Source organism: Haliotis cracherodii, unplaced genomic scaffold (genome assembly GCF_022045235.1).
Source record: "Haliotis cracherodii isolate W230 unplaced genomic scaffold, xgHalCrac1.p SCAF_11, whole genome shotgun sequence".
NCBI lineage: Eukaryota > Metazoa > Mollusca > Gastropoda > Lepetellida > Haliotidae > Haliotis > Haliotis cracherodii.
Window position 1 is genome coordinate 48,074,871 of NW_027266266.1, and position 12,024 is coordinate 48,086,894.

Below are 12,024 nucleotides of genomic sequence, written 5' to 3' on the forward strand. Positions count from 1 at the left end.
CAATGTGTACTGAACCCAGTCAATGTGTACTGAACCCAGACAATGTGTACTGAACCCAGTCAAAGTGTTCTGAACCCAGTCAATGTGTACTGAACCCAGTCAAAGTGTACCGAACCCAGTCAATGTGTACTGAACCCAGTCAATGTGTACCAAACCCAGTCAGTGTGTACTGAACCCAGTCATTGAGTACTGAACCCAGTCAAAGTGTTCTGAACCCAGTCAAAGTGTACTGAACCCAGACAATGTGTACTGAACCCAGTCAATGTGTACTGAACCCAGACAATGTGTACTGAACACAGTCAAAGTGTTCTGAACCCAGTCAAAGTGTACTGAATCCAGTCAATGTGTACTGAACCCAGTCAAAGTGTACTGAACCCAGACAATAAGTACTGAACCCAGTCAATGTGTACTGAACCCAGTCAAAGTGTACTGAACCCAGACAATGTGTACTGAATCCAGTCAAAGTGTTCTGAACCCAGTCAAAGTGTACTGAACCCAGACAATGTGTACTGAACCCAGTCAATGTGTACTGAACCCAGACAATGTGTACTGAACCAAGTCATTGTGTACTGAACCCAGTCAAAGTGTTCTGAACCCAGTCAATGTGTACTGAACCCAGACAATGTGTACTGAACCAAGTCATTGTGTACTGAACCCAGACAATGTGTACTGAACCCAGACAATGTGTACTGAACCCAGACAATGTGTAATGAACCCAGTCAATGTGTACTGAACCCAGTCAATGTGTACTGAACCCAGACAATGTGTACTGAACCCAGTCAGTGTGTACTGAACCCAGACAATGTGTACTGAACCCAGTCAGTGTGTACTGAACCCAGTCAATGTGTACTGAACCCAGTCAAAGTGTACTGAACCCAGTCAGTGTTTTCTGAACCCAGTCAATGTGTCCTGAACCCAGTCAATGTGTACTGAACCCAGTCAATGTGTACTGAACCCAGTCAAAGTGTTCTGAACCCAGTCAAAGTGTACTGAACCCAGTCAGTGTGTACTGAACCCAGTCAAAGTGTTCTGAACCCAGTCAAAGTGTACTGAACCCAGTCAATGTGTACTGAACCCAGTCAGTGAAAGAATCTCCACCAAAAAGCAAAGGTGTGTTTTCCAGTGTGAGTACTCATCCATAGACTTATTTGTTTGTTTCTTGTTCAATGCTGAACTCAGCAGGATTCCAGCTATATGACGTTGGCCTGAAAATATTCCAGTCTGGACCAGACAATCCAGTGATTAACATCACAAGCATCGATCCATGCAATCGGGATACGATGACATGCACCTACCAAGTCAGCGAGCCTGATCACCCAACCCCGTAAGTCGCCTCTTACGACAAGCATAGTCGCCTTTTACGGCAAGCATGGGTTGCTGAAGGCCTATTCTACCCTGGATCTTCATCTGTCGGCACTGGTTGTATTGCTGCTGAACCAGACAATCCAGTGACTGATATTGTGAACAACGATCCACGTCGTCAGGGTACACTGGTACAACATAGTCACCAAGGCGGACTACCCGATCCACTTGGTCGCCTCTCACAACCTGAGTATTAAGACAGTGAAAGTCCTTATGCCATCAGGTATTCCAGTTGTATTTGTGACTGTACGCAATAAAGAGCATCAAGTACTGTTCACAGCGCTGATTGTTTTAATCATGGAAGAATAGGGTAATTTGAATTGGACGGCTAATTTTAGCATCGTGTCATTCAACCTTAAAACACAGCTATTCAGGAGAATGGATCCAGTGTATTTATCAGAACAGAAGGGAGATATGATACAAAGGAGAATTAAGTTTGTTAGTTGTTTAATGCCGCAGTAGCCGCCTTAAAATAAATGAGCTTGGACAAGGCAATCCAGTGACTGCCATCATGAGTGAATGAGTGAGTGAGTGAGTGAGTGAGTGAGTGAGTGAGTGAGTGAGTGAGTGAGTGAGTGAGTGAGTGAGTGAGTGAGAGAGAGTATGGTTTTACAACGCATTTACCAATAATCCAGCAATATCATGACGGGGGACACCAGAAATGGGCTTTCCACATTGTAGCCATGTGGGGAATCAAACCCGGGTCTTCAGTGTGACGAGGGTATGCTTTAACCACTAGGCTACCCCACCGCCCCTGATTGACATCATGAACATTGATCTACAAAATTTGGACATGATGACACCCCGATCCTGCTAGTCGCCTTTTACAACGAGCATGGGTTGCTGGAGACCCATTCTAACCCAGGTCTTTATGGAGCACCAGCACAGGCTCCTGGAGACCTATTCTAACCCAGGTCTTTATGGAGCACCAGCACAGGCTCCTGCGGACCTATTCTAACCCAGGTCTTTATGGAGCACCAGCACAGGCTCCTGGGGACCTTTTCTAACCAAGATCTTTATGGAGCACCAGCACAGGGTCCTGGGGACCTATTCTAACCCAGGTCTTTATGGAGCACCAGCACAGGCTCCTGGGGACCTTTTCTAACCCAGAATCCCACGGATTAGCGAGCATGAGTGAAAATACCGACCTTGAGGATGACGGCCTTCTGTGGCTTGTTGAGAGACTTGAAGATGGGCTTCACTGCAACACAAAGTGCACATGGAATACAATCTCATTAAAATCAGATCTAAGTTCTCGCTGCAGCTAAGCAAAGATCTAAGGACAACCCATTATGGGTCATGTCAGAACGACCTTTCACGAACTTTGACCGACCACTGAAATGACTAACAAGAAGTCAACATCAGCCAGTTAGAAAGCAGCTTTCTCAAGCTTTATGGCACTCGTTTCAACCTAGCGACTTCCATTTCAGACTACGCTTAAAACATATGTTGAAACAGTCCTCGATTAAAATTTTGAAAACTGAACAAACGAACATTCGGGAATGTCTAATATATGGTTGTGATTGTATGGCAGTGCTTCCCACGTACTGTGTTTATCCCACGGAAGCGAAAGATAGACAGAATCAGTCGTACGGGCCGTAACTGTCGCTCAGAATACACTGTGTTAATGTTTTCGAGGTTGCATGATTAGAAAACAAATCCCGACTGTCACTTTCATGATCTGGTAAGCGACGCTTTGATTGGTCAGATGAAAAGTCGTTCTGACGTGACCTGTAATGGGATGCCTCAGATCTTTGTTTAGCGAAGAGATGCACAGTCAGATACTTATCTCTGATGGAACACCAAACTCACTAAAATCAGATCTTAGTTGTCACTACCGCTAATCAAAGATCTGAAGACATCCCATTACAGGTCACATCACAACAACTTTTCACAAACTTTGACCAATCAATGAAATGACTAACAAAAAATTGATATTAGCCAATCAGATAGCAGCTTACTAGAGCTATAGAGCACCAGTTTCCAACTGGTGACTTCAATTCCAGATTACACTTTTTAAATAATTTTGACAAAGTTCTCCATTTAAAATTTGATATCTGAACAAAAGAACATTCTGGAATGTGTAATAGATGGCCAATGTTGCATGGCTGTATTAAACGGGCTACGCAAAATCTCTTTCGTTTAAATGTTTATCCCATTGTAGTGAGAGACTGACGATGATTTTAAAACCAAGATACAGAGTCATGGTTCAGCCACAACTAAGGAACACAAACCTGCAACTCTAATGAGGATACCAACCCCTCCTCACCTGAATCCCATCTAATACTTCACTTTGAGTCTCCCTTAACCCTGAATACTACTAACTCAAAAGCATGTCAGAATTCACTCTACAAAGGCAGAATGTTGACACAGATGAAAACTTATAGAACACGTTCCTAGCTCAAGGTTCAATTCGAAGTTAATTTACTGAAAATATATAGAAAAAATTAAATATATAAAGAAATTGTTTATGCACACCATTATTATTTTTTAAATTTTGAATCTACAGAGCAGATACGATTTCATTTGCATCCCTATACCACTGCTGTTTCCTGAATACCCTCTAAACAGACCCCTGAATCCTGCATTCCAAAAAGAGGTTGGTAGTTTTTCTAATCGCAGCACCTTACACCAGTTTATCACATGTCCATGAACATGACTGTATAATGCCAGGTTAGAAGGGATACTATGTATATCACATGAACGGTGAGATTACCTAAGTCTGATATTACCTAAGTGCTACTTAAGAATAAGTAAACTATGACTAAACAAGAAAACAGCTTTATAATTATTTGTTCCTTTTGCACTTAGTATAAGAACATGGATCAAGGGCCGAAACTCTATCAAAAAATAATTGATCGGACCAATTTTCGAACTCAGTCTTGAAAAGTATCTCTAATTCATGTAACTTCAGTTGCTTCTGAGAAATCAAGGGCCATCACTGTGTAAAAATTTAATTTACAACACTAATTTTCAAATTCATTTGAGATCATTGACCAGTAAAATCTGTGTGTAAAATCTCTTTGACTTAAAGAGTTTTTAAGAAAATTTGTCCCCTTTGAGAAGCAGACGGACGAACGGACTCCGTTCCTATACCGTTCTGTCCCGCCCAACTTGGTGTACTGGAGGTCAAGGGTCATGGTCACACACCTTTCTCAATGGTGCCCTTGGACATTGTCAGCTGGAACTCGGGCTTCCTCTTGTCTATGATCAGCTCTCTTAGCCTCTCCCTGTTAATTGACAAGATCACTTCATTGATATCTACCAGAAAGTTCACTTTCTCAAATGTTTTTTCTTTACCTCTCTAGTAGGACTGGGACAGGTAACTCGGGTACCCGGATTGGGTGGGTACTGAGTAGGACCCGGGTACCCACAGGACTACCCAGACCCGTGGTTAGTCACATGATTTATTGTTTAATGACAAAAATTATCTAGAACTCTATGGTTACACTACAAGTCACTCATGTTCGCATTTCCTTCTGACTATTCACCCATTCCTTTTGACTTTTTACATGGTTGAATAAAGATATAACTTAAGTCAACTTCAGTGTATGCATGACCAGATCTTTTTACACGTGTATCTAAATACCTTTTGCAAGTGCTATGGTAAAAAAATTCCAAATCGGACATTTCGTATCTCTTGAGACCTACAGTGGGTACCTGGGTAGGGTCGGGTAAAAGGGGTGTGTGTACCCGGGTAGTAAATTTGGACTCGTCCCAGCCCTACTTTCTAGTGGTTTCTACACTGGAGTACAAATGTGTAGAGTTAACAGACACACAGAAGTGTTATTTGTTACCAAAGAATGAGTACATATACAGCTATAGAAAGAGTGAGTGAGTTGGATTTAACGCCGCTTTTAACATTATTACAGTTATATCACGGTGTGTCAGCTTGATGTGGGAGGAAAGCCCGAAGTGATGCAGGTCTGAGACGTTTACCACTTAGGTGAAACCTACGAGCACGGGTATGGTGCTAACAAACCTAGAAACATAATCGGGGCGAACCGGGATTCGAACCCACAATCATAGGTTTCTGGCGTGCCCAAGGGACGCAACTCTGCACAGTGAATTGCGGCGCCTTCGATGACTGGGCCACTCGTGCCTTATGATACCTTAACCAGTTGGCAAAGACTATAGGACCAGTGCCAGTATCGAACACTACATATATGGTGTGTCCTGTGTAGAGTGTTGGTTGTTGATGCGGCTTGGTTGCACCTACTTGGAATGTTGGTTGGTAAGCAGTCGGGAGAGGTTGGTGAAGAGGTAGCCGAGGGTGTTGAAGTTGTCACAGCGGTCGAGGCGGTAGGTGATGTTCCGCAGCGCTGGGTCCTCGTGGAAGACGCCCCTAGGGGATAACAACGGTCATGAGGCGCTACGTCTCAGTCAGTGGGGATATAGATGTTCTGGTATTTTTTTATTTGTTGTTTTGTTTTTTGTTAGAAGCACTCAGCAATATTTCAGCTACATGATGGAGGTCTAAATAATCGAGTCAGGACCACATCATGAGCATCGATCTACACAACTGGGATACCATGACATGCAACAACCATGTCAGCAAGCACGACCACCTGATCCTGTTAGTTGCCTCTTATGACTAGCATAGTCGCCTTTTAAGGCAAGCATGGGTTGCTAAAGACCAATTCTATCCCGACTGACATGAGCATCGATGCACGATATTGGAATACAATGACTTGCATCAACCAAGCCAGTGAGCCTGACCACCCAATCCCGTTAGTCGCCTCTTATGACAAGAATAGTGGCCTTTTACGGCAAGCATGCTGAAGACCTATTCTACCCTGGATCTTTGCGTGTCATTTGTTCTGGTAATCAGAGACATATCTGTAATGGTTTAGATGATGCATTTCTGACATCTTGGTATGATGACAATCAGTCAACTTCTCCAGCAAGCAATGATGGACCCAACACGACACTAACGTCAAGGGGTAATTATGTATGGAACGATCAATATATTGTTTGCCCTACGATAGTTTTAATTAATTATAAATAAAACAAACTATACAAATTTCAAACCTGCATGTGTGTTGCTACATGTGTGTTGGTTAGCGCAGATAAAGTCCAGATAAGAGTTACTTCCCTTTGGTTTGAGTAGGGACAGGGAGGAAAATGGCAGATTTTGAAACTGTTGGCAATACTTTATTCAATTCTATTACACAGATTATTATGATTATCAAGACTTTAAGTTGGTTTAATACATTCACAATACTATTGCAATAGTAAGGCTACCATTGCAATACAATCGTAATCGCGAAAATAGCCCCCATAAATCTGTAATATAATCTCAGCCCCCCCTTCCCCCCCACTTGAATATTAAACGGTTGGTCACTTAGTGAGCTACTGGTTCAGTGAGTAACTTGTTGGCTGGAGTATTTTCCTGCACTGGTACAGTCAATGTTCAACATGCTTATGTGTGGGGATACCTGTCTACAACAATGTCCACTGTGCCTTCACTGATGTTGTATATAAAGCCGGAGGAGAGGACAAGGAGACGCCCATCATCAGAGCTGATGGCCACCGAGTCGTTCTTGGAGAAGCCGAGAGTGTGAAGAGGTGCCGGGAAGTGCCTGCAGCAGAACAGAAATATACATGACAGGCACTGAGAATTGCCTGCAGCAGAACAGAAATATACATGACAGGCACTGAGAATTGCCCGCAGCAGAACAGAAATATACCTGACAGGCACCGAGAATTGCCCGCAGCAGAAGAGAAATATACATGACAGGCACCGAGAATTGCCCGCAGCAGAAGAGAAATATACATGACAGGCACCGAGAATTGCCCGCAGCAGAAGAGAAACATACATGACAGGCACCAAGAATTGCCCGCCGCAGAAGAGAAACATACATGAAAGGTGCCAGGCATTGCCTGCCGCAGAACAGATATACAGAAGATTGAGATTTCTGCCTACCTGAGATGACTAGGGTGTCTCTTGAATGTAACAATACAGCTCTCTCCCTCAGCAAAACGCTGACTTTCTGCAACATCCGCCATCTTTGTGTGTTTTATCACCATTCCTGACAAGCAGTCTCCTTTCTCCTCTCTGGCCACATATAAAAATAAAATCACATTGGCAATTTCACACTCCTTGCTCAGCAACATTACAACTATTTCATCAGTGCCTGTGGTCTCTTCTCCGTGATAATACACACTCTATTTAGCAGCAATGCCTCAATCTTAGCAGCAGTACAGTCGAACCTCATTGTGTTGAATTCCCGGTCATCTCAAACTCCCAATTCAACTCTCTGCGAATTCATTCTATATTTAAAATCATTCATACTCAGAACTATGGAGTGAGTGGGTGAGTGAGAGAGTGTGAGTGTGTGAGTGAGTGAGTGAGTGAGTGATACATTACAATTTGGTTATCAATGTTGAAATGTTGAATGAAAGCAAAGATGACTAGATTCCATGAAATTCACTTTGTTCACCAGACAACTCAAAAAAAAAAAGTCTGGAAATGTGGTTTGACTACATCTTTATAGTTTGTTTATTTTTTAACGCCGCACTCAGCAATATTCCAGCTTTATGACGGCGGTATAAATAATCAAGTCTGGACCAGACAATCCAGTGATTGACATTATGAGCATCGATCTACGCAATTGAGATCGATGACATGCATCAACCAAGTCAGCGATTCTGACCACCCGATCCCTTTAGTCGCCTCTTACGACAGTCTGGACCAGACAATCCAGTGATTGACATCATAAGCATCAATCTAGGCAATTGGAATACGATGACATACATCAATCAAGTCAGCGAGTCTGACATCCTGATCCCTTTAGACGCCTCTTACGACAAGCATAGTCACCTTTTACAGCAAGCATGGGTTGCTGGAGACCTATTCTATCCCGGATCTTCATGGGTCGTACCTCTTTCTAACAAGCCGCACTCAGCAACAATCTCACCTGTCGTGGCTGCTGCAGCACCAGATGTCGGTGATGTTGCTGCCCCTGGCAACACGACTCTCCATCTCCAGACACACACACCAGTGCAGATAGTAGTCCACGTGCCGCTGCTGCAGGTGCCCCAGAGTCTCCGGCACCAGGGTCTCCATCGCATGACCAGCGCCGTGGTTCACACCCTCAACATGTCTGCAACAGTGAGCTGGGTTCAACACTGCTTGGATCAGCATGTCCGTTGTATCATGGTAGGTCAGCTTGTGTGGTGGTGGGGAAGGGGTGTGGGTGTGGGTGTGGGTGTGGGTCTGGGTGTGGGTGTGAGGGTGGGGGTGGGGGTGGGGGTGGGGGTGGTGGATGGTGGATGGAGCTGGGCTCAACACTGCTTGGATCGGCATGTCTGTTGTATCATGGGGGGTCAGCTTCAGGTGGGGAAGGGGGTGGGGGTGGTGGATGGTGGATGGAGCTGGGTTCAACACTGCTTGGATCAGCATGTCTGCTGTATCATGGTGAAACCCAAAAGCATGTGTGTAGGGGGTTGACAGAATAGGATTGTGATGGGGGTGAATGTGACATTCAAACTCAATCTAAGCAGATTCTGACAAGGCTAAGGGACATAACTCTACACATCAAATTGTGTCTGAGGCCACTGCTCACCAATACTTTAAGTGTGCAAGAAAACACATTAAGAGTGTCCTGATTCACTGATACAGTGCACATGTACATCTGACATCAGTGACAATACGATCCCATGTATCGAGGGAGGGATGGAGGGATGGAGGTATCCCCCACAAATTATATGCCGGGGGTTAAAAATGAAACTTGGTCAAGCAGGACTGGGGACATGGACATGGCAACCAATGGTTAAGTCCCATACATTTAAGCTTGCTCCTGGAGTACTGGCAAGGGTAGTAATCTATACCAACCGCTGGTAAATGGCACAGTTGAGCAGCTGTGGACATTTGCTGCAGGACCGGTGACTGTTGATGGGCGTGGGCAGATGCCCGTACTGGTAGGTGACATGACCATCCTCCACGGACTTGGTTACCTGTTGTTTGATGTAGAATGCCAGCTCATTCCGCAGTTGTAGGAGACCTGCAGGGAAAACAAGGACATTCACACAGGACACTGATCTTGTTGCAAGGCTATGTATGTAGTTTATTGGTTTGTTGTTTAACGCTGCACTCAGCAATATTCCAGCTATATCAGGTGAGGTGGATCAGATGGACTGATCTGGGTGAGGTGGATCATATGGACTGATCTGGGTGAGGTGGATCACATGGACTGATCTGGGTGAGGTGGATAACATGGACTGATCTGGATGGTGGGATCACATGGACTGATCTGGGTGAGGTGGATAACATGGACTGATCTGGGTGAGGTGGATCACATGGACTGATCTGGGTGAGTGGATCACATGGACTGATCTGGGTGACGTGGATCACATGGACTTATCTGGGTGAGGTGGATCACATGGACTGATCTGGGTGAGGTGGATCACATGGACTGATCTGGGTGAGTTGGATCACATGGACTGATCTGGGTGACGTGGATCATATGGACTGATCTGGGTGAGGTGGATCACATGGACTGATCTGGGTGAGGTGGATCACATGGACTGATCTGGGTGAGGTGGATCACATGGACTGATCTGGGTGAGGTGGATCACATGGACTGATCTGGGTGAGGTGGATCACATGGACTGATCTGGGTGAGGTGGATCACATGGACTGGTATGCCCTAGCTGCAATATCTGTATCACACACCTCGCTTGTTGTCTCCCTTGACAGCCACTTTCGTCATGACAGGTTCCTTGAGGTACAGCAACAGCCCTTCCTCTGGATCCTCACGACGGTCAGACATCATCATAGAATACAACGTCACCTACAACACACAACGTCACCTACAACACACAACGTCACCTACAACACACAACGTCACCTACAACACACTACGTCACCTACAACACACAACGTCACCTACAACACACGTCACCTACAACACACAACGTCACCTACAACACACTACGTCACCTACAACACACAACGTCACCTACAACACACAACGTCACCTACAACACACAACGTCACCTACAACACACTACGTCACCTACAACACACAACGTCACCTACAACACACAACGTCACCTACAACACACAACGTCACCTACATTATCTGACCTCCATGTTGAAATCTTATTGGTTCATGTCACCTTGATAAAATGCTACGCATCCAGCCCGGGAGGGAAATATATTTATAAGCGGGAAAATAAATCCTGTTTACCCCACCATGAAGAAAACAGGTTGCATATGATTTCTGAGTGAGACAATAAATCTCTGGCAATCTGCTACAAAGGAAAAAGCTGCATGTTGTTTATGGGTCAGTGAAAGTCATGTGCAACAGCACGTGTTAACCTCAGCTCTATCGAACAGCTATTTATTATCAATTTTTTTATTTGTTTTAACTATTTTACGATGGCAGATTGAAAATAAATTTGTCACAGCAGTATCACAAGGGGTATATTATAAGTTGCAGCTGTATCACAAGGTGTATATTATAAGTTGCAGCTGTATCACAAGGGGTATATTATAAGTTGCAGCTGTATCACAAGGGGTATATTAAAGTTGCAGCTGTATCACAAGGTGTATATCATAAGTTGCATCTGTATCACAAGGGGTATATTATAAGTTGCAGCTGTATCACAAGGGGTATATTATAAGTTGCAGCTGTATCACAAGGTGTATATTATAAGTTGCAGCTGTATCACAAGGGGTATATTATAAGTTGCAGCTGTATCACAAGGGGTATATTAAAGTTGCAGCTGTATCACAAGGTGTATATCATTAGTTGCATCTGTATCACAAGGGGTATATTATAAGTTGCAGCTGTATCACAAGGGGTATATTATAAGTTGCAGCTGTATCACAAGGGGTATATTATAAGTTGCAGCCACCACATGTACCCCTTGTGATACTGCAACAATGAATTCATCTTATCAAAATGTTTTAATGTGCCATTGTCAACTTATTAAAACAAATTCAAAATTGATAGACAACAGCTGGCCGATTGAGCTGAGATATATTAAGCTAGACTTGAGCTGTGTTCCTTTATGATTTGTTCTCAAGGGACTGGGAGACAGACTATGACAGAATAAAGTCACCTGGCCCTTGTGTTCGATGGAGAAGGTGGGTCTTCCCGTCTTCAGCTCCAGGGGAAGAACTTTCTTCTTCTGCTTCGCTGCTTTGGGGAACTACAAGTTACCCAGCAGGAAAGTGTTAATGCAACATAGGGCAAACATAGTGAGTGAGTGAGTTGGTTTATCACCACTTGGGACAGTATTCCAGTTATATCACGGCTTGTCACTTTAATGTCGCAATAAAGCCTGCAATGTTGTAGATCTTAGACGTTTACCACTTCGGTGAAAACCCACAAACACATTTATGTTAACAAAAACTAGAAATGTTATCGGGGCAAACTATAGCATGTACTTTTCAAACCGATTATAAATATCGGGTGTGCCCAAGGGATGCAACTCTCCATGGCAAATTGCGGCGCCTCAGTCGACCCAACTCACTCACTCACTCAGTACAAAGACATGACAACTACGGACCTACAAGTATCGTTTTCAGTGTTGAAACTTCAAGTGTTTTTCCAATTTTGATAATAATTCTCTATAAATGTCTATCTTATGCAAACGATAGAGGTGCAAACTTGAAACTTATTGCTTGTATACCAGTTGTAATAATGTCCG

At 43.9% G+C, this 12,024-nt stretch overlaps 1 protein-coding gene across 1 annotated transcript in view; it reads right to left on the minus strand.

The window, feature by feature from the left end:
• The window catches only part of LOC139455913 (DNA replication ATP-dependent helicase/nuclease DNA2-like), a 43,961-nt gene that overhangs the window by 13,516 nt on the left and 18,421 nt on the right, over nt 1-12,024 (minus strand). Inside the window, exons 13-21 of the mRNA XM_071237463.1 lie at nt 11,434-11,523; nt 10,040-10,157; nt 9,200-9,368; nt 8,283-8,468; nt 7,289-7,420; nt 6,801-6,944; nt 5,582-5,707; nt 4,513-4,592; nt 2,511-2,563 (exon numbers count right to left, since the gene is read on the minus strand). Coding sequence (XP_071093564.1) covers nt 2,511-2,563; nt 4,513-4,592; nt 5,582-5,707; nt 6,801-6,944; nt 7,289-7,420; nt 8,283-8,468; nt 9,200-9,368; nt 10,040-10,157; nt 11,434-11,523 — 1,098 coding nt within the window. The remainder of the gene's footprint in view (nt 1-2,510; nt 2,564-4,512; nt 4,593-5,581; nt 5,708-6,800; nt 6,945-7,288; nt 7,421-8,282; nt 8,469-9,199; nt 9,369-10,039; nt 10,158-11,433; nt 11,524-12,024) is intronic.